Below are 26,221 nucleotides of genomic sequence, written 5' to 3'. Positions count from 1 at the left end.
GGAGGCACCCTCTGCCCCCCACAGGCACCCCGGGCCCCCTCTGTGGGCATGGGCAGGAACTGGGGGGTTCCAGCAGTGCTGAGAAGGGCACAGGGCCAAGAGTCCTCCTGCAGCACCTGCCCCCGCTCCTCCCAGGCCATGTGGGGCTGAGCAGCCACCCCTGCCCCAGTGCCCTCCCAGGAGGGGCTGGACACACAGCTGGCTTCCCCCACTCACCCCACGCCTCTCTGGGAAGAGCAATGGGGACCAGAGAGCAGGAATGGGGGAGGCACGGCCACTCTGCGGGGTCCTGGGGGGTCCTACACTGAGTCACAGACAATGTCTGGGGGCACAGGAATCCCAGGCCCTCTGGAGGGGCCAGGAACAACCCCCAGAACGCAAGAGGCCCCTTAAGGACCCAAAACCCTTCCCCAGAGAACCCCTGCAGGGACCAAGAAACTCCCACTAAGGAGCCCCCCAAAGACCCAAGCACTCCGTTAAGGACTCAGGGAGCCCCTCAGGGACACGGTGAGTCCTTTCCCGGGATCCAGACGCGCTCCTAAAGCCCCTCAAGGACCAAGAGAATTCCCTCAAGCACCCAAGAACACACAAACACACACCCAGCGACCGAAGGAACCCTCCAAGGCCCCAAGAGCTGCCCCCAAGGGCCTCCTTAAGGACTCCCAGGGCCCCTCAGAGCCGGACACAGGGACGGACACACGGACACCGGGACCGGCCATGACGTCATGTCCCGGCGGTGACGTCAGCGGGACCGTTGCCATGGCGCCGCGCGCCGCCGCTTCCTGTGTGTGTTCGAAGCGGCGGGCGGGGCGCGCTCCCGTCGTGCCCCGCGCGGGGGCGGGGGCGGCCGCCATGTTGTGCAGCGGCGGGGCCGGCGGGTGCTGACGGAGGAGGCGGAGCTGGGCCGGGCCGGGCCGGCTGGTGGCACCGGCACCGGAGCAGGTACGGCCGGGGCAGCGCCCGGGGCACGGTGCGGAGCATGGCACGGCACGGCGAGGCGGGGGTCTGCGGCAGCCTTGGGCGCCGCACTTTCCTCCGGGGGCTCGGGCCTGTGGGCCGGGCCGGGCCGGGCTGGGCTGTGCGGAGGGGCCGGGCCAGGCCGGGCGGGGCTGGGGCTGCCTTGCCTCGTTTAGTCCCTTTCTCCTTCTCTCTGTCCCTCGGCAGCCGGTGCCCGAGCAGCCCCGCTTCTCCCTCCCCGCCCGTTGCGGCCGGGGATGGGCCCGGTCCGTGCCGGTTCCTGCGGGCCCGGGCGGGCTGTGCCCCGTCACGGCGGGGCCGGTGAGCCCCAACGCTCCGGTGTGTTTGGTAACGGGCATCCCGCACCTGCAGCCGGGGCCGGGGCTGTGCAAAGCACCTGGGAGCTCGCGGTGTGAGCCTTTTGCTCGGTCCGTGTGTCCTCGCCCGCTGGGGAAAGACGCAAAAAACGGAGCCTGGATTAACTCTGGGTTCCTGATCAAGTTGATAACACAAACGGTGACAGAGATTTCAGTGGTGTGGAGCTGCCAAGCAGCAGCAGAAACTTCGGCCAGCAGTCTGTTGTTTACTGCAGCTCGGTGGATGTGCCCCTGCCCACCCGATGGGTCTGGGGGAGCTCGTTATCGCTGTGTGTTTCATCAGGGTGTTTGTAACCTGTTGGTGACATTTTGCACGTGGGATTTGTGTGCAGGATCAGCCTGAACTGAAGGTCCTCAGGTGGTGAGAAGGTTCTGCTGGGGCAGGGAGGTTTTGTCAGGTCACATTGGCGTCACCTCGGGAAGGTGTTGTTGGGTTCATGGCATGGAGGATTGTTTTCTCTTGATTTGTAGCTCTCTTGAAGGCTTTGTGCCCATTTTTTTGTGAGGTGCTAATTCTTTCTGTGTGTATTTAATGATAACAGCCCAGTGTTTTGTGCTGAAGGTTCTTCAGAGAGCAGTTGTGCTGTGTGCAACAAAACCTCACTGCAGACTTCTAGAACCTGAAGGAGCCGACAAAAAAGATGGAGAGACTCTGTACAAGAGCCTGGAGGGACAGGAGAAGAGGGAATGCCTTCCCACTTACAGAAGGCAGGGTTAGATGGGATATTGGGCAGGAATTGTTCCCTGTGAGGGTGGGCAGGCCCTGGCACAGGGTGCCCAGAGCAGCTGGGGCTGCCCCTGGATCCAAGGCCAGGCTGGACAGGGCTGGGAGCAGCCTGGGACAGTGGGAGGTGTCCCTGCCATGGCAGGGATGGAATGGGATGAGGTTTAAGGTCCCTTCAAGCCCAGACCATTGTGGGATTCTGTAATCTCGTGTTAGTCTGATTTTGGTTGTATTATTATAATACAGAAGCAGAGTTTTGTGGGGCTGTTGACTGAGGCTGTCATGTTTTGTAAATTCTGTGGTTTATGTTTGTAGTTTGACCAGGACACCATTGCACCTTTAGTACTTTAGGCGTTCTGATGAAGCAGAGGTTTGGATGCCTGACCTTTCAGTGATGCTCTGTGGACTGGGCTGCTGGGGAATTTTTAACCTTTGCTTATAGAGCACTGACTTCTCCTTTACTGGAAGCCTTACCAGGGTGTGTATCTCTAAAACTGCTGCTTTCAGCTGTCTTTACCCACTGGGAAGTACAAGATAATTGGACAACAGTTTTCTGTGGATCTTTTAAAGGAAAACTGAATGTTATTAAAGTCAGTAGCCGTATGAAAAATGTGCTTAGACAGAGAATATAAACTACTAAACAGAAGCAAACAAAAAGCCGTGAAGGTTCTGTAAGTTGTTATAAAATGCAGACTCTGTAGCCTTTTCTTGTCCTTTTTTCTGCTCATAAGTCAGTCCTCTTTGAGTCTGGAGTGACTGACATGTAAAAATTTATTTAAAAACTTACCTAAGATCTAAGTACTTCACTCTGTCCATCCCCACTTCCTTTTTCTCAGCCCCCAGGTTCAGTCCTGTGCCCAGTGTTGTTTAACTCGTCCATCAGTGGTTGCATGAAGGAGTTGGTGCCTCCTGAGCTGCTGACACAGAGCAGGAGCAGTGGCCAATCCCCCCAGAGCTGTGCAGCCCTGCAGAGGGGCCTGGAGGGCAGGGCAGGAAGGAACTGTCAGAGCTTCAGCAAGGGCAGGTGCAGGATCCTCACCTGGGGAGGAGTGAGCCCAGTGCAGGCTGTTCTGAGCTGCTGGGGCAGCTGCAGAGAGCCCTGGGTGTGCTGTGAACAGCAGGCTGTTCCTGGGCAGCCATGTGTGCCAGGGCCAGGGAGATCCTGCTGTGCTTTGGGAAGGGCAGTGCCAGGGAGCTGATCCTGCTGAGGCAGATCTGGAGTGCTGTGTCCAGTTCTGGACATGAGGGATGTGGAGGTCCTCCAGTGAACGCTGCAGAGATGCTGAAGGGACTGGAGCATGTCTCTCTTCAGGAAAGGCTCAGTGAGCTGCGTCTGTTCAGCCTTGAGAGGGGACCTCAGCCCTCATCCTCTCTCAGTGCCTGCAGGGAGGGCTCAGAGCAGAGAGCAGGCTCTGCTCTGTGGGGCCCAGCAATGGGACAAGAGGAAGGGGCAGGAACTCATAGCCAGGAAGTTCCACCTGAATTTGAGGAAGAACTTCCCTGTGCAGTGACTGAGCATTGGAACAGGCTGCCAGGGAAGGAGCGCAGTGTCCCTCACTGGAGATATTCCAGAAGTGTCTGGACACAATCCTGTGCCATGTGTTGAGGGATGACCCTATTTAAGCAGGGAGGTGGGACCAGATGATCTCTGTGTTCCTTCCAACCTGTCCCACCCTGTGATTCCCTGTAACACTGGGATGTGCAGGGCAGTGCTGGAGTCCCCATCCCTGCAGGGATTTACCAGACATGTGGATCTGGCACCTGGGGCATGGTTAGTGGTGGTGGCCTTGACAGTGCTGAGGGGACAGTTGGACTCTGGTCTTAGAGGGCTTTTTCAACCTAAATGATTCTTTGAATCTACACAGAATAATCAAATAAGTCAATGTCTTCTAGGTGATTACCAAAATAGGTGTCACTGGTTGAAAGCAGAACCTTTGTTTCTCCTGTCTGTCCAGTGACTTGTACAAAATGTTTGTATGAGGAAAACTGCCTCCAGGTGAGGGTGGAAACAGAAGTGCTGTGGCTGTAACTGTCCCTCTCTGGAGGCCAGCAACTACCAGAGCTCAGCTTCTGTATCTGAGGGGAGTTCTGGGGGCCAGGCAGTGTGGAGATAACTGTGGGGTTTGATCAGGCCCTGCTTTGTCAGAGGCACGTGTTTGGCACTGCTTATGTCCTGGACTGAGATGAAATCTCAAAGCAGAACATTGTAAGATTTGTACATGTCCTTTCCTTGGCAAGAAGTACCTTGGGGAAATCACACCCAGCCCCTTCCCCAGTGCAGGAATGAGCCCCCAGCCCCTGCAGAAGGGATGGGGCTCTGGGCTGTGCTGCCTGAGCACACGGGGACCAGCAGGAGCCTCTTCCATTGGCAAATGGAAGCAGCAGAACTCGCTCAGCACTTGGTGTTTCTCAGGCCAGATCTGCTGGAGCTGAGCCTGCTCTTCACCCCAGCCCCTGCAGCATCCCCAGCCAGCACAGCCAGGGCTGCAGGTGCTGCTTCACCAGGTGCCTTGGCCAATTACTGCATCTCTGAAACAGGAGTGTTCCTGCTGCTGCCTCCTGTTTGTTTTGCTTTTGTAGCAGATAAAGCTCTTTAAGGAGACTTCCTGTTAATTAGGGGCCTTTTGGCCCACGGGAAAGAGGTGCCATCAAAGTGACCCCGTGTGTGGTGCTTTTTTTCCCAGAGCAAGGCTTCCTGTGCTGCTGAGGGCTTCATGCTGTATTTTGTATTCCCTGGGAACAAGTGTGTCCCTCTTATTTACAGAGCATCATGGTGAAAAGGTGAAATAATCACCACCTGCAAGCAATAAAAAGGAGGCTTAATAGTGGTGATTTTCTGAGAAATCCCCTGCTGAGTGCGTGGTTGTCATGTCTGCTTGGATGAGCTCTGCGCTGCCAAGAGACAATGGTAAGCTGCAGTGGGATGTGTATTGAATGAAAACGTCATTTATGAAGGTAAAATAGCAACCCTATAATTCTCCTGACTTATTAAAAACTGGCTGAGGCAAATTTGGAACCCCTCAGTGAGGGGCCTGGCTGCTGTGTGGCTGCACCAGTGGGGCAGCTGCTGGTTCTGATTGCTGTAGTTGCCATCTCTTGTATTTGAGTTTTAGTTGAAAGGTTGAAAATAGACTGGTCTGTGGAGTACAGACTTGACTATCATCTTCACTTTTTATTTTTCTTTTAGCTGTGGAGAAAAAAGGGATTTAGAAAAAACATCTGTACTGAAAGCAATGGTGATGCCTGAACATCATCTGTGTGAGGGGCAGCAAGTGTCATGTTCCTCATGGGCTTTGTGGAGTGGCCTCTTCGAGGAGCACTTACTTGCATTTAAGAGCAACTGTTATGTATACAAAAATCCTGGTGAAAACCTCTTGGATTTGTAATGGTGTATTGAGAAGATTTATTAGACATTAGGAAGAAATTGTTCCTTGTGAGGGTGGGCAGGCCCTGGCACAGGGTGCCCAGAGCAGCTGGGGCTGCCCCTGGATCCCTGGCAGTGCCCAGGGCCAGGCTGGACAGGGCTGGGAGCAGCCTGGGGCAGTGGGAGGTGTCCCTGCCATGGCAGGGGGTGAAAGAAGATGAGGTTTAAGGTGCCTTCAAGCCCAAACCAGTCTGGGATTCTGTGATCAGTGCTGCCAGTGTTTATCTTTGCTAAAGACCCTTCCAAAGACAGATTTTGCTATTTTCTGAAGGTCTTTCAACCCCGAGTTTCTGCTGGCTCGTGACAGTCCAGGCCACAAGCAGAGCTCTGTGTCATGAGCATTGCATCCTTGGCTCCTGCAGGCTTCCTGCAGCCTCGGCCAGCAGAGTGCCCTAAATTTTTGTGGTGTGCTAGTCAGAGTTTCTCTGTCATTGTGGTGGGATTGTGCATCACTTTGGGATGGTGGAGGTGAAGCTTTACCTGAGCTTCTGAAGTTATCATGGAGGGCTGTGGAAAGTCTTGAAGCTTGTCTGTGAGTGCAGGTGGAGGTACAGAAGGTCAAATGTTTGTCACCTCTGATCTGGATTGCAGGTTGGGCCTGTGCGGAAGGGGGAATATTTTCTGCCTGTGAGGAAGGAGAGATGTTTTCTGCTGTGGGAAGTGAAGGGAGGCACAGATCACTGTGCATTTCACTTACATCTCCAGCTTCTCCTGTCCCAGACTGAGTGCCTGAGTGCAGCCAGGAGATGCAGTCAGTGTTCTGGCTCTGCCCTTGAACCCTCTGCTTTCAAATGAAGCTGCAGTTCAGTTTGTGTGGATTGCTGGTCACTAAGAGTTGGCACTTTTGGAACAGGGGCACTGTAGGGCTGAGGGCAGTGAGTGCATAAAGGTGTTTGAGTGCCCAGGGCAGGAGGTGCTCAGCAAGATGCTTTGGAAAGGCAGAACAATGTGGAATTTTGCAGGACCTTCAGTGAAGAGCAGTCACCCTTATCCTATGCTCTGAAGAATACTGCTGTGGTGTGATGGCTCTTGCCATGTTCCAACATCCTGGATTTTGGTGGTGTTGCATCTTCAGGAGTGTGAGGACAAATGGTGAAGATCCCATCTGACACCATAACACTGAGTAATTTTTACTTGTCATTAGTGTGATCTCTGTCATACAAAGCTGCGAATGTGCTTCCTTGATGAGGGCAAGGCAGCAGAAGTTGTAGTTGGTGTTGAAATAAAGCTTTAGCTGCTCCCATTGCATAGGGGTAAATAGATGATTTAATAAATGCTTCTCACACTATACCCTAATAAATTGCTGGGTAACAGATTATATCCTTGTAACTTTAAAAAGCTAAATATTGGTAAAACACACAACTTTAACTTTTGGTGCTATTGCTGATTTGGAGGGAGGCCAGTTCCTGGAAAGGTGTGCTTGGTTGGTGTAATGTTCCTGTGGGTTAAATGTGGACAAGCTCTGCCTGAGCTTGGCCAAGCACAGAGTATTTTTATTTTGCTCATTCCCAGAGGCTGTCCTGTGAAGCCTTGGCATGAGTGCATTCCTGATAGTCTTGACTGTTGCACAGCTCAAACCTATGGCCTGGCTTTTGTTGGTGGTGGTATTTTTTAACTCTTTTCCCTTACTGCTTGTTCAAAAGCCTCTAAAGGAATCCATAACTGGTAATAGTCTGCAGTACTCCAGGCTGAGGAGGAGGAGATGCCTTCTAAACCAGCCAGACCTATCAACCCTTTGGGGCCAGGTTAGGCTTTTTGGGTGGTCAGTACCTGGAGCTGGCATGAGGAGGCTGCCAGGGATAGAGGAACTGCCACTTCTGCTGCCAGCTGAGGGCTTTGCCTTATTGATTTGCAAGTACTGTGATTTGGTTTAGTCAAATCAAAAGAAGATGAATATTTTGGATGTGGGGAAGCAGGACATCCAGGTTTGATTTTGAGCCTGCTGGTCATAACTTGGAGGACTAAGTACTTGTGTAGTTTTTCTCCTTAGCAAATGATGGGACCATTCCAGAGAGCTTGGAAACATTCAACACCTGAGTAGTGATGTGTTTTTACCTTAAAGCCTCTGCCATTTAATACAGGCCCAAAGAGCAGGCAGCATCTCTGGGTGTGGGTAGGCACCTGCTGACTATAAATTTGGGGTCTATTTAGGACTTACTAGTAAGAAAAGCTCCAGGCAACCTTTTTCAGACTTGAGATGGTTCAAAATAAAGCATCAACATAACATTGATGGTATTTAAGTTACCAAGGCATCCTTTACCCCTCCTCTTTGGCCCAGTGTAAATTAGGAAATATATTCAGCTTTACATCTACATTTACATTTACATCCTGTCCTTGGTATTCCAAGTCTCTCACTTTCATCAGCCCTTCTTGTGTTAAACACTTACCCACCCAAATACCTTCCAGAAGAGAAGGCAGATGAACAATTTCTGGAATAAAAAAGGGTCAGGAATCATCCAGCTCTTGAACTGCTTGAGCTGAGCATGTCTGAGTTGACAGAACCAACCTGCATCTCTTACACCTCCTTCAGTGTGTGCTGGAGAATCCAAACAGGTACAGCCTGCCTCAAACCACAGAAATAATTTTGCAAAATTACTGCTCTTGTTTCCGTGCCAGGCCTGGTGTTCTGCATGCTGGCTTATTAAAAACATGCCATACCAAGAAAAAACACTTTTGTGTTTGAATGCATGAAGGTTGGGTCAATAAAAAGAACAAAAGGCACTTGTTCAGCACCCCAACTCTGCCTGTAAGTATTGTTCTGAAGGTAATGAGCTGTGAGAGAATGCAGCCAATTCAGAGACAGGACAGAAGGTGCATGACAAACAAAGTCAGAATACAGATTCTTCTCACAGAATCCAAACCCTTCCACCAAATCCCACCTTTCTTCTCCAAGCATAAACTGCATAATTAGTGACAAAATGGTGTCTGAAGAATATGTAACACATGTAGCTCCTCAAGATCTTTTATTTCTTCAGCTTAAAGGGAACTTCAAACCCACATATCATTGGCTTGCAGAATCATTCAGTTTGGAAAAGGCCTCTAACATAACTCAAAGCATCCCCCCAGCACTGCTAAGGTCACCCCTAAGCCATGTCCCCAAGTGCCACATCCACACAGTTGTTAAATCCCTGCAGGCATGGGGGTTCCACCACTGCCCTGGGCAGCCTGTGCCAGTGTTGGATCATGCTTTCCATGAAGAAATTCCTCCTGATGTCCCACCCAAACCTCCCCTAGCACAGCTTGAGGCTGTTTCCTCCTGTCCTGTCCCTTGTTCCCTGGGGGCAGAGCCTGACCCCCACCTGCACTCTCCTGTCAGGGAGTTGTGGAGAGCAAGAATGTCTCCCCTGAACCTCTTTTGTCTCCAGGCTGAGCTTCCCTTCAGCTGTTCCTGGTGTTCCAGCCCCTTCCCCAGCTCCATTCTTCTCCAGACGTGTTCCAGCCCTCTTGTGAGAGGCTCAGAGCTGTCACCAGGATGTGAGTGGGGCCTCAGCAGTGCCCAGCACACGGGATGGTCACTGCCCTGCTCCTGCTGGCCACACTGTGCCTCACACCAGCCATGGGCCATGGCTCCTTGCCCACCTGGGCACACACCAGCTCATGTCCAGCAGCTCTCACCCCAAGTCCTTCTGGCAAAGCCTTTTGTACCTGATTTGGGGGAAATGGACTCGCTTCCCATGGACAAATATAGAGACAGCAAGAGCATCCTACAAACCAGAGGTGCTCCCTGGCCTTGTTAGTGGCACAGGTTTTAGGGTGAAAACATCTCACTGTTCAGGTGCTGAACATTCACTGCTGTGTTCTGCCTCTGCAGTCTCTGTGTTGAACAATCTGTGCTGTGTTTCTCAGTGAAAGTTGTAGGTGAAATTTGGGCAGATGGCAACTGGAAAGCTCGATAGTCAAATGTGTTTCAGATGCAGAATTTAAAATGTCTCTTTGCTGTGTAACTGGATCTGGATCTCACGAATGCTGTGCTGAGCCATTTTGGGAGGACACTTCAAATGTGTGGTGTTCCCTGGCTGATCACGCTCCTCGTGTGGGTTCTGCAGGCTGAGCTCTCTTACTCATGGTGTTAAAACAACAACACCCCAAAAAAAGAAAAGGGGGGAGGGAGCATTTTGTTGGACTGTTTCATTTGAGACACACATTTGGTAGCTTGTGGGTCGGTGAGGGTGGTGGTAAGTAAACTTCAAAACGAGGGAGAGTGTTTGATATGGCATGCACTAATTTTTATTTTCTAAATCTGCTTTATTAATAGCATCACAGACTTTTCTAACTTTTCACTGCAATTATGTCGTCTCTGACTCTGCTTCATTTGGTGGAAGCTGATCTCTGTTAAATTTGGGAGCTTTCTCCAGTTTTGACGCTGAAAGAACATATGGGAGTAATGTGTTAAATTAAAAAAGAGAAAAGCTTGGGGGAGGAGGTGGTAGAGGTAAGCAGGTGTGATCAGAACCAGCTTGACTTCTATTTCAGGGATGCTCCTGTAAAAGTGTTGGCATGCTTAATGTTAAGGAAGGAAAGCATTTTAGCATTTGTAAAAAGTCCAAGTTTTGGTACTGAAAAATGGCATAGCTCAAAGAACCACAGGATCTCCTGAGCTGGGAGGGACCCTCAGGGATGATCAGCGCAGCCCTGTCCCTGCCCAGCCACCCCAACAACCCCACCCTGAGCAGCCCTGGGAGCTCCTGCAGCTCTGGCGGCCTTGGCACCATTCCCTGGGCAGCCTGGGCAGTGCCCAGCAGCCTCGGGGGGCAGAACCTTGCCCTGAGCTCCATGCCAAGGCCTGGCACAGCTGCAGCCCTTGCTGGGCTCCTGTCCCTGTGCCAGAGCAGAGCTCAGCCCCTGCCCCTGTGCCTGCCCTGGGGAGGAGCTGCAGCCCCCGAGGAGCCTCCCCTCAGTCTCCTGGGCTGCAGCTGAACGAGCCAAGTGCCCTCAGCTGCTCCTCAGCCCTTCCCCAGCTCCGTGTCCCTCCTCTGGGCACTCTCCAACAGCTCTGGGTCCTTCTGATCTCGTGGTGCCCAAAGTGCCCCCAGCACTGGAGCTGAGGCTGCCCCAGGGCAGAGCAGAGTGGGACAATCCCTCCCTGGGCCTGGTGCCCCCAGCACAGGGTGGCCCTTGGGGCTGCCAGGACCCAGCAGTGACTCAGATCCAACTTGCACTGACCAGGACCCCCAGGGCCCTTCCCAGGGCGCTGCTCTCCAGCCTCTCATCCCCAGTCTGCCCCTGCACCCAGGGCTGCCCCATCTCAGGGCAGGATCTGACACTTGCCCTGTTAAACACCACATGGCTGGGGATTTCCCACCCCTCACATTTGTCAGGGTCTCTGTGTGTGGCCTCTCTACCCTTGAGAATGTCAGCAGTTCCTCCCGAGCAAACCCACTCAGGACCTTCCAGTCCGGCCCCCAAGTCACTTACAAAGACATTTGAGAGAGCTGGCCCTAAGGTTGAGCCCTGTGGAACCCCAGTGATCACCACCTTGATATCACCCCATTTCCTGTACCTTTCTGAGGTGCAAGGCCATCAGCTCTGCAGTGTGGAGTCTGTGTGCTTTGCCTTGTTTTCAAGCTTATTTCACAGAGTATTGTGAAAGTTCATCACATCTTACTGAACTGCAGCATGTACTGCTGCACCCCTGGCAGCTCGGTGACTCGCCCCAGTTTTTAACTGCTAAGCCCTGGGCAGGTCTGTGGCTCCTGGGGGCAGCAGTGCAGGGCTGTCCTGAGTGGGGCAGTGCAGGGCTGTCCCTGAGTGGGGCAGTGCAGGGCTGTCCCTGAGTGGGGCAGTGCAGGGCTGTCCCTGAGTGGGGCACTCTAGGGCTGTCCTGAGTGGGGCACTGTGCAGGGCTGTCCTGAGTGGGGCAGTGCAGGGCTGTCCCTGAGTGGGGCAGTGCAGGGCTGTCCTGAGTGGGGCACTCTAGGGCTGTCCTGAGTGGGGCACTGTGCAGGGCTGTCCTGAGTGGGGCAGTGCAGGGCTGTCCTGAGTGGGGCAGTGCAGGGCTGTCCCTGAGTGGGGCACTCTAGGGCTGTCCTGAGTGGGGCACTGTGCAGGGCTGTCCTGAGTGGGGCAGTGCAGGGCTGTCCCTGAGTGGGGCAGTGCAGGGCTGTCCTGAGTGGGGCACTCTAGGGCTGTCCTGAGTGGGGCAGTGCAGGGCTGTCCCTGAGTGGGGCACTGTGCAGAGCTGTCCTGAGTGGGGCACTCTAGGGCTGTCCCTGAGTGGGGCAGTGCAGGGCTGTCCTGAGTGGGGCACTCTAGGGCTGTCCCTGAGTGGGGCACTGTGCAGAGCTGTCCTGAGTGGGGCACTGTGCAGAGCTGTCCTGAGTGGGGCACTCTAGGGCTGTCCCTGAGTGGGGCACTGTGCAGGGCTGCCCTGAGTGGGGCAGTGCAGGGCTGTCCTGAGTGGGGCACTCTAGGGCTGTCCCTGAGTGGGGCACTGTGCAGCTGCTCCCTGGGCAGCCTCCTCCCAGCCCAGCTTTGTGTGCAGTTGCCTCGGGGATTTTACCACAAGTTTATATCTCGAGGCGCCTCCATTTGTGCAGCTGGGACTCTGGCCAGGTGCCATAAATGTTTATGCAATAACAGGAATGAAAATCCCTTTTTGTTCTGCACTGCCTCCAGATACCTGTGTGTTTTGGGAATTTGCTTATGTGTTAGGTGTACCTTTGCCTTTGGATATGTTTATCTTGGGTTGAAAGACCAACTTGATGTCTCCTCTGGTGTTTTTGTGCCCATGTCAGCTGTGGACAAGGCACTCAAGGTGTGTGATGGGTAAGGCTGGACCCTGGGGGTGCTGCTCTCTGCCCTTGGGGCTTGGCAAGGGTAGTGGCTGTGTATTCTCACGCAAGTGTCAGCTCATCTATTTTTTATTGATGTACATGTTAATTTACCAGGCAAATATCAGCTATGAAGCAGTCCTGTCCTAAAATATACGCTTAAAATATGTGCTTAAATGATGTTAGTGTTGCTTATAGATTGTATAGCTGTGTGAGTGAGCAAGCTTTGTGCCAGCCAGGAGGAGGATTTGGGATAGTGCAGGCATCAGACATGGAATGTTCACTGGGACTACTAGATGCCTAGTGTGCCTTGTGTGTTCCTCCAGTGGGTGGTGTTAAAAGTCTGCAGTACTTCTGACATGGCTAAAAACATCCCACCTCCAGCACTGCTCCTGTGCCCCTGACCTGAGCAGTGGGATCACAGAATCCCACAGTGTTTTAGGTTGGAAATTACCTTAAAGCCCATCTCATTCCACCCCCTGCCATGGGCAGGGACACCTTCAGTACACCAAGCTCATATAACCTGGCCTTGAACACTGTTATGAATGGGGCAGCCACACCTCTCTGTGCAGTGCCAGTGCCTGGACAGGAGAGGCTGCAGGTTCCTGGAGTCTTCGTGCCCATGTTCTGAAGGATTGCCAAATTCTGCTGCAGGGCCCAGGGCAGTCCCTGCTCCAGGTGGGGTGAGGTCCTGTCAGACACAGAATTCTGGCTGCCTGCATTCTTCAGTGACACACAAGTTTGGCACCAATGCTCTGCATAGGAAAAGTGGTCTCAAGTTCAAAAAACAGGCTTAGGAGACTTTGGAGAGGCTGTTTCAGCAGGGAGGAGTGTAACATTTTGTTGTTCTCTCCTGTGTGTTGCAGCACACTAGTTACTGCTTGGACTTCACAAACAGAAATTCCTGAGCTGGCTGATCTCTGCAGCCATTCCCACCATGGATCAGGACTATGAGAGACGTCTCCTACGGCAAATCAACATACAGAATGAGAACACAATGCCTTGTGTGAGTACACATGGGCTCAGGCTCATTGTTATGTTGTCTGTCTCACTTGTGACTGTTTTCCTGGAGCTTTTGAAAGGCCTGGCACCTCCTCAAAGCAAACCACAGTCTTTTGTTGGGTTGTGGGCAGGTGTGAACTCCTCAGCTGTTCTATGAATACCCAAATAGCTTCACTTTAAGAGAGCTTCTGAATATATGACCTCAGTTCAGGTTGCAAAAAGGGGTGAAGATATTTTTGTGGAGTTCAGTAATACCTTTTTAATACATAAACTCAGCAACTACAGGTGTACCATAAAAAATTGAGGCCTAACAAACTAACCAACTCTGGGGCTTGACAAGGGTAAGGTCAATGTCTTTTTTTCTTTAATTCAGGTAGCAGAGATAAGAAGAACTTTGACACCTTCCAATTCTCCAATGTCTTCTCCTAGTAAGCATGGTGACAGATTCATTCCCTCAAGAGCTGGGGCCAACTGGAGCATCAACTTCCACAGAATAAATGTAAGTTTTGCTCCCTTCTCCTACAGCTCAGCCTTGGAACCAAGGGAGTGGTACCTTTGTTATGGCTGACATGATTGCTCTGCTTACCTCCTGCACCATGCTCTTCTGCTGAGTTCCACTGAGTGTGTTCTCAAACCCCATGCTCCCTGCAGTTTGTGTTCCACCATATACCCTCAGGTTTCTCTATGGTGATGGCATATTTCTCCATTTCAGGAAAATGAAAAATCACCAAGCCAAAACAGAAAAGCAAAGGATGCTACATCAGACACTGGCAAAGGTGAGATCACCCTTCTACTGCTTGGCAGTGCCCAGAGCTCTGAGTGCAAACTGCTGGGGAGGTTAAGGCCATACTGGCACTCTCATGCTTATGCCAAAACTCATGCTGGTGTTTTGGGAAATGCCCACATCATGAGTGAGTACCAGCTCACTGCTTTTGATGAGTGTCTGGATGCAAGAGGCTGAGTCTATGCCTTTGTTTACTGTGTCATGAAATCACTTTCCTGAAGGAGTGGAAGGAGGGGAAACTTGCTACACATCTTGATTCTAAATGGGGGGCCCAGGCTTATTAAGAGACTCTGTGAGAGTACAAGTTGCAGAATCCCAGACTGGTTTGGGTTGGAAGGGACCTTAAAGCCTCTCTCCTTCCACCCCTCCATGGCAGGGACACCTCCCACTGTCCCAGGCTGCTCCCAGCCCTGTCCAGCCTGGCCTTGGGCACTGCCAGGGATCCAGGGGCAGCCCCAGCTGCTCTGGGCACCCTGTGCCAGGGCCTGCCCACCCTCACAGGGAACAATTCCTGCCCAAGATCCCATCCATCCCTGCCCTCTGGCAGTGGGAAATCATTCCCCCTTGTCCTGTCCCTCCAGGTCCTGTCCCAAGTCCCTCTCCAGCTCTCCTGGAGCTCCTTTAGGCACTGGAAGGAGCTCTAAGGTCTCCCTGGAGCCTTCCCTTCTCCAGGTCAGGCACACATGATCCTGATACTCCCTGCTATTCCTGCTCTGAGCTCTCTGCTCTGTGCCTGTTTGGGTTTACAGATGGCCTTGCCTACTCTGCCTTGCTGAAGAATGAACTCTTGGGAGCAGGGATTGAGAAGGTGCAGGACCCCCAGACAGAGGACAGGAGGCTGCAGCCATCCACCCCAGAGAAGAAATCCCTCTTCACTGTGAGTTGGTTACTTGCATTAGCACCAGTGGGGGTTGTGTGTGGGGCACAGGAACAGAGCACAGGGCTCTGCCTGGCTGCTCTGCAGTGAGTTGGTGTTGGGGCTTGGCTGAGATAAACTGTTGAGAGCAAATGTGGCCTGCAAAGGGAACCTGAGTGTGCAGCAAGCAGTGTGCTTCCTGTGTTTGTGCTGGCAGGAAAGCTGTGTGAGCCAGGCTTTTGGGCAGCGTGGTGAGTGGCCAAATCAGGCTGTTGGACTTGGAGTGTTGCTGAGGGGTTTTGTATGGTTTTGGAGCACCTGGGAAAGGGAAAAGTGGATGTTGGAATTAGCTTGGCAGCAGTGCACGTTGGTAGTGATGCCCCAGGCCTCGGGCATAGCAGGGTCCTCACCTGGTGTTTCTTTATGCAGTACTCACTCAGCACAAAACGCTCCAGCCCGGATGATGGCAACGAGGTCTCACCCTATTCCCTGTCTCCTGTCAGCAACAAAAGGTAACACTGATCCTCTGCAAACTAAAAGAAGGGAAGGGCTGGGATAGAGGGGACAGAGGGTTCAGTGGGGTTCTCTAGGACTTCTGCCTGAAGCTCTAAAATAAATGTGAATTTGGTTTGGAAATCTGGAGAGATAGTAAATAAAACAGTCAAATTCTGAGAATGTCTTCAGATGCCCACCCTGTCTGTGTGCTTGACATGTCTTGGTCAGCTCTCAGTAATCAATTTACTTCATAGCTCCTTTGTAGGAGCAGAACCTAATTCTTTCCAGTCTTGCTGCTGAAAAAGGGTTGTGCAGCCTTTTTGTGTCTGCATTTCTATAGAAACTTCAGAGTGCTCTATAAAGAGTGGCTGCACCTGTGCCTCCCATCTGCTGTGATGTGCAGATTCCTGTAGTTGTTTTTTTATCTGTTTTTGTAAACAGTCAGAAGCTGCTAAGATCACCTCGAAAACCAACTCGGAAAATCTCCAAGATTCCTTTCAAAGTGCTGGATGCCCCAGAGCTGCAGGACGACTTCTACCTGAACCTGGTGGACTGGTCCTCTCTTAACGTCCTCAGCGTTGGCCTTGGGACTTGTGTTTACCTGTGGAGTGCTTGTACGAGTCAGGTAATGGTCATGAGCGTCTGAAGATTGAATTGCCCCTCGATGTAGGGTTTTTCCAGGGTTTTTCCAGCATTCTGGGGCTATGGAATGTGCTGTGTGAGGGCTTCAGCACTTGTCACGCTCTATCCCAAGCACAGCTGTGGTTTGTGGGACAGCCAGTGTGACAAAGCCACGTCCCTTACCCCGTTCCTCTCTCTGAAGGTGACGCGGCTGTGCGACCTCTCTGTGGAAGGCGATTCCGTGACCTCCGTGGGCTGGTCAGAGCGGGTCAGTATGACACTGTCACCAGGGACAGCTGACACATGGGGCACATAGTCATTGTCATCATAGCTGTAGTTAGCTCCCTGAGCTGGTTTTTCTCTGCTAAAAGGGAGGGGATGGAGAGCAGACTCTTGTATCTTGAGGTTCTCCAGGCATTGCTAAGAGGAGTGGGAGGGAGAAGGAGCCAGTTTGCTTCTTCAGCTCTTGACAATAAAATGTTACAATAAATATATTCCAGACAGGCTGCTTGGGCCTCTCAGTAGGGAAAAACATGTCAAATGGAAGAACTCTGGATGCTTTCCATCTTGTGGGATTTATGTCAAGTCTTCTCCTCAACTTTCAGTTTTCTGCCTGTGCTTCCTGGCTGTGCTGATCCTGGCTCTCTGTTTGTGCAGGGAAACTTGGTGGCCGTTGGCACTCACAAGGGCTTTGTACAGATCTGGGATGCAGCTGCAGGAAAGAAGCTCTCCATGCTGGAGGGACACACAGCCAGAGTTGGTAAGGAGTGGGGAAGCAGAGGGTTCTGAGGGGTCACTTCTTCCTGATGGAACTTTGTTAGCCAGGGATCTGCTGGAAATAGGGAACTCAGAGTACCAGGATTGATATTTATCCCCTGCTGTCCTCTTGAGCAGGTTCAAAATATTATCATCCCATAACTCTGCTGTTCTGATCTCGGTGTGATGGTGGTTGGGTGTTGCAGCAGGTGTTTCCTCCTTGCTTGAGGCTTTTTGGGTTTGGTTACAACATCTCTTCGCTGCTGCTGGCTTCCAGTTTCAGCTCTGCTGGCAGCTTCACTCTGAGATTTCCAGTTCCCTTTTTTGGAGGACTGGTTTTTTCTACTCGGAGATGTTGTGAATCTAAGCTCTGGGGCGAGATTTGGGAAATCCATGCACATTCCAAGATGTTTCTGTGCTTTACTGCACTGTGAAGTGAGGTTGGTAATACCTGCAGTCAGTTTTTTCAGGGAACCTCTATTTGTGCCCTGATGTAGGACTCCAGAGAGTGGATGTAAAGGAGGTCTGCAAGGAGTGCTTTGAGGTTTGTTAGGGTCTTTTTTTTAAACCCTGGCAGCTCTGATGGCTGCATTTTGCTTACCAACTGCTGCAGGACTGGAAAGGTTGGACTTGATAATGTGGCCAGCAGGACCAGGGCAGTGACCATCCCTCTGTGCTGAGCACTGCTGAGGTCCCCCCTTGAACCCTGGAGTCAGTTTTAGATCTCTCACAACAAGAAAGACTTTGAGGGGCTGGAGCATGTCCATAGAAGGGTACAGACCTGGGGAAGAGACTGAAGCACCAGAAGCAACTGAGGGAGCTGGAGGGGCTCAATATGGAGAAAAGGAGGCTCAGGGGGACCTTGTGGCTCTGCACAACTCCTGACAGGAGGGTGGAGCCAGGTGGGGGTTGGGCTGTGCTCCCAGGGATGAGAGGGTGTGCCCTCAAGTTGTGCTACAGGAGGTTAAGATTAGATAATGGGAAAATTTCTTCACAGAAAGGGTTACAAATCATGGGAACTGGCTGCCTCAGGCAGTGGTGAAGTCATCATGCCTGAAAAGTGTTTAAAAGTCATGGGGATGTGGCACTCAAGGACATGGTTTGGTGGTGAACGTGGCGGTGGTGTGTCACAGACATTTTTATGGAAAATCCTTTCCTTAAGATTTTTCCTCCTGAGAAGTTGAGAGGCCTCAGGAACAAAATGTAAATATTGATTATCTGCTGCTGTGGGATGCAACAGGTGGATCTGTGATTGTCTCATGTTGGTTTTTTCTAATTAATGGCCAATCACAGTCCAGCTGGCTCGGACAGAGAGCCGAGCCACAAACCTTTGTTTTCATTCTTTGCTATTCTATTCTTAGCTAGCCTTCTGTTGAAATCCTTTCTTCTATTCTTTTAGTATAGTTTTAATGTAATATATATCATAAAATAATAAGTGTTCTGAAACATGGAAGAGACGAAGATCTGACTCCCTCATCCAAGAGCCGCTGTGAACACCGTCACAGTGGTGCTGAGTTGAGGGTTGGACTTGGTGACCTCAGAGGTGTTCTGCAGCATCAGTGGCTCCTGGAGCACCTCTGAGGTTCTGTCCCTGGTGCAGGTGCCCTGGCGTGGAACGCGGACCAGCTGTCGTCCGGGAGCCGGGACAGGATGATCCTGCAGCGCGACATCCGCACGCCGCCCCTGCAGTCGGAGCGCCGGCTCCAGGGACACAGGCAGGAGGTCTGTGGGCTCAAATGGTCCACGGACCACCAGCTCCTGGCCTCTGGAGGCAACGATAATAAGGTACATTCCTTCCAGGGGCTCATGGGAAATGTCACACCCCTTTCTTTCTAGGGCGAGGGGAAATGTTGTCAGGTTGGACGTTATTATATCATTGGAGGTGTTCATGGCCAGGCTGGACAGGATGTGCAGCAACCTGGTCTAGTTGAAGGTGTTCCTGCCCATTGCAAAGGATGGAACTAGATGGGCTTTGAGGTCCCCTCCAATCCAAGCCATTGTATGATTCTGTGCTTACGGAAAAATTTCTTCACTGTAAGAGTGGTTAAGCATTGGAACAGGCTGCCCAGAGCAGTGGGGGAGTTGCTATTCCTGGAAGTGTTCAAAAAACAAGTGGATATGCAATATGGTTTACTGGGCACGATGGGATTAGGTCAAAGGTTGGACTCGATCTTAAAGGTCTTTTCCAACCTTAATGGTTCAGTGATTCTTTAAGGATGTTTGGCCTCTCTGAAAAGGACTTTTGTTTTGGTTGTTGGACCATGACCAAACATAAATCATGCTAAGCTTCTACTCAGTCTTCTCTTCCTAATAAAATGAGAAAGGCAAGTTTAATTTTGTTTCTGTATTTGGCTAATTAAATCTCTAGCTTGGCTCAGGGGGTTGAGCTCAACAAAGCCACTGCTAAGCTGCCCTTCCTGGCTTTGTTTGGGTAGTGTATGGTCACGTTTGTTGCAGTAATGTTTGTATGCAGCAGGAAGCTGAGGTAGAGTTCTGTGAGTTCTCATACCTGGAGCACAGGCTTGCAGCTCACTGAGCACCATATGGGAGAAGCATCTGTCACAAAAAAGCAGGTTCCAAGGCCTTTGGAGCGGGTTGCTAGGTAGGGAATGTGCCCAGTGCCTGTGTGACAGCATGGTTGGACTGAGTTCCTCCTGCTCAGAATAACTCCTAATGAGCTGAGCAGATTTCTGGATGTATTCTGGAATGATACAGCCAGAAAGACAACAGCAGGGTCTGAGGCCCCCTTCAGTGTCACTGCTTCTTTAGATTTATTCCCTTATCTTAGGGCCTGTTCCTGCCACATGGCCTGGGGGTAGGACACTCCTCAGCTGAGTGTGGTGTCAGGGTGGGTGTGACTGCCCCATCCCTGAAGGTCGGATGGGACTGAGAGCAGCCTGGTCTACTAAAGGGTGTCTCTGCCCTTGGCAGGGATTTGAACTAAATGAGCTTGAACCAACCCAAGCCATTCCATGATTCTGTGAAGTGCAGAGTGGAGCTGTGCATGTCTGAGCAGAGCTATGGGAAGTCAGCTTGTTGCCCAACTGGCCTCATCAGTCCCCTTGTGCCTCGTGGGTGTAGTGGACACATGACTGATGCACAGGTTTGATCATGTCTCTTCTCTCTGCCAGCTCCTTGTCTGGAATCACTCCAGCCTGAGTCCTGTCCAGCAATACACAGAGCACCTGGCAGCAGTCAAGGCCATTGCCTGGTCCCCACACCAGCACGGGCTGCTGGCCTCAGGGGGGGGCACAGCCGACCGCTGCATCCGCTTCTGGAACACGCTGACAGGACAGCCCCTGCAGTGCATCGACACCGGCTCCCAGGTGTGCAACCTGGCCTGGTCCAAACACGCCAACGAGCTGGTGAGTCCTTCCCTGTGCTGGGGAGTGTGGGCAGCATGAGCCAGGTGTGCCCAGGTAGGCAAGGAGGCCAAGGGCATCCCGGCTTGTACCAACCAGGGTGTGGCCAGCAGGACCAGGGCAGTGACTGCCCCCCTGCTCTGGGCACTGCTGAGGCACCTCAGGTGCTGGGGTCAGTTTTGAGCCCCTCACAACAAGAAAGACAGTGAGGGCTGGAGCATGTCCAGAGAAGGGAACAGAGCTGGGGAAGGGGCTGGAGCACAAGGCTATTGAGGAGCAGCTATGGGGATCCAGCCTGCAAAGAAAGAGACTCAGGGGGCACCTTCTCTTCCTCTAACAGGAGGGTGCAGCCAGGTGGAATTCAGGCTCTTCTTCCAGGTGACAAGCACAAGAAGAAACGGCCTCAAGTTGCACCAGGGGAGGTTTAAATTTCTTCATGGTGGTCAGGCACTGGAATGGGCTGCCCAGAGCAGTGGTGTAGTCTGTAGACTGTTGGACTTGATGATCTTGGAGGTCTTTTCCAGCCTTAACAATTGCATGATTGTATGATTCATGTTCCCCTCTCCCCTTTCAGGTGAGCACCCATGGATACTCTCAGAACCAGATCCTCGTCTGGAAATACCCCTCGCTGACTCAAGTAGCAAAGCTCACAGGGCACTCTTACCGAGTCCTGTACCTGGTGAGTGGTGGCCGTGGCTCCAGCTGCTCACCTGGCTTAGGTGTGCCCAGCTGGCACCCAAAGCAGCAGTGCCAGTGGCACCATAAGCTGCTTGGGCGGGAATGTGAACGCTCCCCATGAGCAGTGCAAAACTCTGACACATTTCTGTGCCTGCAAGGGACACTTGGATTTGCTGCTATGGAAATGTGAGGCTTTGTTAATGATAGTAAAGCCTGCCAAATTCTCCTAAGGAAACATCTGAGTTTTCTTCTAAGAAAACTTCTGAGCCTAGAGAAGAGAAGGCTCCAGGGAGACCTTCCAGTGCCTCAGAGGCTCCAGGAGAGCTGTAGAGGGACTTTAGAAAAAGATCTGGAATAGCAGGACAAGAGGAAATGGCTTCAGACTCACACAGGGCAGGGTTAGATGGGATACTGGGAAGAAATTCTTCCTGTGAGGATGGGAAGGCCCTGGCACAGATTGCCCAGAGCAGCTGTGACTGCCCGTGGGTCCCTGGAAGTGTCCAAGGCCAGGCTGGACAGGGCTTGGAGCAGCCTGGGACAGTGGAAGGGAGCAGAATGAGATGTGTTTTAAGGTCCCTTCCAACCCAAAGCATTCTGGGATTCTGTGATTTTATGAAACACAAGCTTCTCTCATTGCTCCCAGAGGACTTCACACCTCTTCACTGATGACTGCTGCCCAGGGAATTAAGCATTTGTTGTGGGTAATCCTGATCCATCTCATATCTGCTGTTACTGTTACATGGTGGTGTCAGCAGTTCATGGTGGAGCTGACAAATGCTGATTATGTTTTGGGAGGTAGATCCCAATGTAAGCAACCAATACAGCCAGAAAATCCAGTCAGATCATCTTCCTGCCTTCAGGCAGGTTGATAGTCCTGGGAGGAACAGCCTCAGTTACACATGGCTTGGATTTATTAGCACAAATATTCTTTCCACACCACTCCCCCAATGTGTTCCACAGCTGCACCATAAGGTGCCAGGGCCCAAATTGCCCCTGAGGCTGCTGAGGCACCTGAAAGTGGAGGTAGCTGGCTTCTACCACGAGTAGGAAGGACAGTTAAATCTCTCCTGCATTCCAACTAGGTCTTGTTTTCAAACCTCAAAAATGTGACAGGTGCTAAAGGTTGTTGTCTTGTCCTTAGGCAATGTCCCCTGATGGGGAGGCCATTGTCACAGGAGCTGGAGATGAAACCTTACGCTTCTGGAACGTCTTCAGTAAAACTCGCTCGACAAAGGTAAGGCCAGGCATGGAGCAGCTGCCTGGGGCACCTCAGGCCACACTGGCTCTGCTCTGCTGCCTCCTCCCTGATCCCTTCCTGCAGATCAAGGGCTGGGGCAGTGAAGGATTCAACTTTGCTGAGATTTAAGTAAAAGGTTGCCCTTTGTGCCCAAGGCTGGTGTGACACAACATCCCTCTAGGCTGGTCCAGGGCTGCTGAGCACAGCAGAGCAGCTGAGCCCTCGGGTGACAGCAGGCTGGGAGAGCTGGGGGTGTCCTGCTGAAGAGAAGGTTCCAGGGAGACCTTACAGCTCCTTCTAGTGCCTAAAGGGGCTCCAGGAGAGCTGGAGAGGGACTTTGCACCTGGGCCTAGAGGGACAGGACAAGGAGAATGGCTTCCCAGTGCCAGAGGACAGGCTTAGACGGGATTTTGGGAAGGAATTGTTCCCTGTGAGGGTGGGGAGGCCCCAGCACAAGTTTCCTAGAGCAGCTGTGGCTGCCCCTGGATCCCTGGAAGATCCAAGGCGAGATTGGATAGGGCTTGGAGCAACCCATGGCAGAGGGTGGAAGGAGATGAATTTTAAGGCCCCTTGAGGCCCAAACCATTCTGTGATTCCATGATTATCCCCAGGTTCTTTACAGAACTGCTCAAAATGGGGGTTTGGATGAAAATGGGATCATGGATTCTGCCAGTGATAACTTGGCATCACCAAAAGCAGATTGTGTCTGATGCTCTGAGAGCTTTCTTGGATCCCTGGCAGAGGGATTTGGAGGAAGGGACTGGGGCGAGCTGGCATTGATCCTGGGGGTCCCCCAGTTGTTGCCATCTCTGGGGTACACCTGCCTGCAGCGCTCTGGGAATGGCACTCTGACCAGCTGTGCACATGCTACCGTTTGAAACAAACCCATGGGAATATTTATGGTGTTGGACTTTGATTTGTGAGCTGGAGTCTTACCCTGAGCTAGAGATACCAGGTTAAAAACAAACCAACCCAGAAGCATGTGGAGTAACAGCTATTCACCCCCTGCTTTGTGTTCCCTTGTCAGGAGTCTGTATCTGTGCTCAACCTCTTCACCAGGATACGATAAATGCCCTCCCTGTGCCCCGGGAACCTACAGCCTGACATTCCAGGATCAGACCACTCCCTCGGCGTGCATGGACCTCCGGAGCCCAGCCAAGGGGAGGGAGAGCTGTGGGACTGCAGGAGGACCCAGCTCATTAAATATGTGCTTGTGACCCACAGGGCTGGGCAGTATTTGGGATGGGGTGGGGAGGGGAGGGAACTGCCAAAGGTTATTGGATTCATCCTTCATTAAGGGAAACGGGTACAAGGGCAATGTTAACCCTGCGTCCTCCGGCCGTCGGGATGGTGCTGGGCAGGACTCGTGTGACATGGACCATTGAGACTGGACTGAGGCCATCCCCCCTGCCATGGTGTGCCTCCTGCGAGAGAGGAGCCTGTCCTTGCTGCTGTGGGAAGGGGTTTGACGTGCTGCTCTGTGTCCCAGAGTGCCATCTCTGGAGGCAGGAGCCAGCCAGGCTGCTCCGGTACAGCTGCTGCGAGGGGCACAGCTCCAGGTTGGGCATCTAAGGGCTTTGTTCGTAGCCTGGCATCCCCATTCCAGGAAGAAACTGGAGAACTGCCTATTTTCCTTTTTTTTTCATTTTTTCCCCAGACAGGTACTGTAGTACTTGACATGATCATTCCATAAGACAGCTTGATTTTTTTGGGCATGCTTGACAGCTGCCTCTGAACAAATACACTTTGGGGCTCTAGACTTTGGAGGAGACTTGAAAAAGCTTCACCTCTAAGGGAGCAGATTCGGGAAGTTCTGCAGTTGCTGTTTCATCTTCTGGGCTGATCCTGGGAGTTACCAGAGAGCAGAAGCAAGGACTTTATAAAAAAAGAAACCCACCCAACCACCTGTGCATGTGGAGCTTCCTTTGGTGCTGTTGTGTGGATGCCTTGCTCTGGAGTCTCCATGAGGCCAAAAGCAGTTGGGATGTGTTTGAGAAAAAAAAATAAATCCTAAAGATATGATTTTTGGGGTGAGCAGGGCCTCTTCTGGCTGGAAGAGAGGTTCTCCTGAAGCAGGGCTGCAGCATTGCTTTTTTGTTATCTCCAAGTCCCACACAGGGCCCTGCTGTTGAGTTTTGGTGTGTGGTTTGGGGTTTTTAGGTTGTGTGGGACGAGAGTTCTGGCTGGTGTTGGAGCCCATGGGGTGTATCAGAAATGCTCTGTGTGTGTGTGTGTGTGGTGCTTTTAATTTAAGAGAAGCTGTCAGGCTGCACAGCCTGTTCCATCTGACCTGTGCCTGTGCCTGCCCAGGCCCTGCCTGCCTCCTGCCCTCTCCCAGCATTGCTTCCTGTTCCCATGTGCAATTCCCTGGCTGTGTATATAGACTTGTCTTCTCCCTGTAGATTGCATAAGTAATGCTTTCCCTTGCTTTTTTTTTCCTTTGTTGTTTTGTCTGCTTTCCCTTCTTTCCCTAAAACCAGGTGGTAGGAATATGATTGTCTGTCCCCAGTCCCACCAGTATCCTTAGGGTGAGCCAAGGTGTGAGAAGGCCAGTACAGCCTGGACCACGTGTGCCACCACACCCGTGCCTGTGTCACACACACTGGCAGCCACTGGTGAGGAGCTGGTGCTGGCATCAGGCTGGCATTGCTGTGCCTGTGTCACACACACTGGCAGCCACTGGTGAGGAGCTGGTGCTGGCATCAGGCTGGCATTGCTGTGCCTGTGTCACACACACTGGGAGCCACTTGGTGAGGAGCTGGTGCTGGGATCAGGCTGGCATTGCTGTGCCTGTGTCACACACACTGGGAGCCACTGGTGAGGAGCTGGTGCTGGGAGCCCCCTGGCAGCTCCGAGGCCCACAGGCCCCTTTGTCATCTCACAGTCTCACTTGCCACCAAAATTAAATTACCATGGAGTTTCTGAAACACTGTTTGAGTGCAACTGCTTTAGTGTAGCTCTGGCCATGGGATGTGAAGCATGGTTTGAAGTCACCCCCGGGCCTGTCTTGTGTTGTTTGTTCCACTTGTGGCCACTGTTCCACATCACTGTGGGTTGGGAGCACCCCAAAGCACCCAGGAGTTTAAATTAAGTTGGATCATTCAAGTGAGGAATGGGTTTGAAGTAAAGGGTCACCTGCAGGAAGAAATGGTGTGTTGTGGGTGTCATCACCTGGGGAAAGGGCCGTTCAGGGGAGCTGGGGAGGCTGGTGGCTGGTGCTGTGGGTTTTCTTGTTGTGGACTGCCTCCTGCTAAATAGCGCTCTGCAGACCCCCAGGACACACTGCTTTCTCCTCTGGGAGGGTGGAGGTGCTTGGGCTGGGGGTGCACAGGAGGGCTCAGCCCGTTCTGGAGCAGGAGGGAGCAGGGCACCCAGCTAGGGTGTATGGTGAGTGTGGTGATGTTTGGGTTCCCCAGTGCCCTGGGACTCCACAGGAGTGGAATTGCCTCTCCCCCTGTGATGGGGGAACTTCAAGGAGTCCCAGAAGATGCTGGGGGGAGTGGCAGTGCTGTGGGGTGGGCAGTGCCAGCTGGGCACTGCAGCCACTGCCCAGTGCTCCCAGCTGCACAGCAGGGGTAGCTCCTCATTGCTCTGTCCCCCACTATTGTCCCTTCTTGCCAAGGACTCTCCCAAAGTGCATCTTGTGTCTACATCTCGCTTTTCTGTCTGCCTTGGGAGGAGATTGGCTCGTGGTGGCTTCTCTTACTGCACTTGGCAGGGGGGCTGGTGATTGCCAGGCCAGGGTTAGTGATTGCCAGGCCAGGGTTAGTGATTGCCAGCCAGGGCTGTTCTGTGGCCACACGGTTGGTGGCAGAGCATGGCAGGAACGGGCTGCTCACCCTGAGCTCGCTGTCAGCCCAGTGCTGCCACCTTCTCTGCCTTGCTGCCAGGCAGGGGCTCCCAGTTGTATCCGTGTGCAGGTGGGTGTGTGCAGGTGTCTCAGGGTGTTACTGTCACTGTCACCTGCTGCTCAAGAGAGAAAAGGGCAGAGCTGAGGTGATGTGTCAGTGTGTGTGATCCGTGGGCACTGGCTCGGGCACAGGGTCCTCCCAGAGCTGCGTGACAAAAGTCTGTGGCATCGTTGTATCGCAGGTGTCATGTGATGGAAAACAAACATGGAGCACGCTGTAACCTTCATGTAAAGCAATTGAACTGTCATTAAACAGGTTATGAATTTA

The 26,221-nt window shown here is 52.4% G+C and overlaps 1 protein-coding gene across 1 annotated transcript; it reads left to right on the top strand.

Moving 5' to 3' along the window:
- Nucleotides 1–837: 837 nt before the first annotated feature.
- FZR1 (fizzy and cell division cycle 20 related 1) lies at nucleotides 838–26,221 on the top strand. The gene is made up of 14 exons (XM_058820913.1): nucleotides 838–942; nucleotides 13,119–13,258; nucleotides 13,628–13,753; nucleotides 13,967–14,030; nucleotides 14,788–14,915; nucleotides 15,324–15,406; nucleotides 15,831–16,014; nucleotides 16,213–16,278; nucleotides 16,668–16,770; nucleotides 18,367–18,551; nucleotides 19,898–20,131; nucleotides 20,703–20,807; nucleotides 21,948–22,040; nucleotides 23,071–26,221. Exons 2-14 carry the CDS (start codon nucleotides 13,190–13,192, stop codon nucleotides 23,110–23,112), a joined length of 1,482 nt encoding a protein of 493 aa, XP_058676896.1. The 5' UTR covers nucleotides 838–942; nucleotides 13,119–13,189; the 3' UTR covers nucleotides 23,113–26,221.

The sequence above is a fragment of the Ammospiza caudacuta genome, chromosome 28 (genome assembly GCF_027887145.1).
Source record: "Ammospiza caudacuta isolate bAmmCau1 chromosome 28, bAmmCau1.pri, whole genome shotgun sequence".
Lineage (NCBI taxonomy): Eukaryota > Metazoa > Chordata > Aves > Passeriformes > Passerellidae > Ammospiza > Ammospiza caudacuta.
Note: the sequence above shows the minus strand (reverse complement) of the source record. Positions and strands in the feature narration are given on the sequence as shown.

Excerpts from the sequence above, each read along its gene's own strand:
- FZR1 (XM_058820913.1), top strand. The coding sequence starts at position 13,190 with ATGGATCAGGACTATGAGAGACGTCTCCTACGGCAAATCAACATACAG. Across the intron at positions 13,754-13,966 it reads TCAACTTCCACAGAATAAAT|GAAAATGAAAAATCACCAAG; the intron begins GTAAGTTTTGCT and ends TCTCCATTTCAG. Across the intron at positions 15,407-15,830 it reads TCTCCTGTCAGCAACAAAAG|TCAGAAGCTGCTAAGATCAC; the intron begins GTAACACTGATC and ends TTTTGTAAACAG.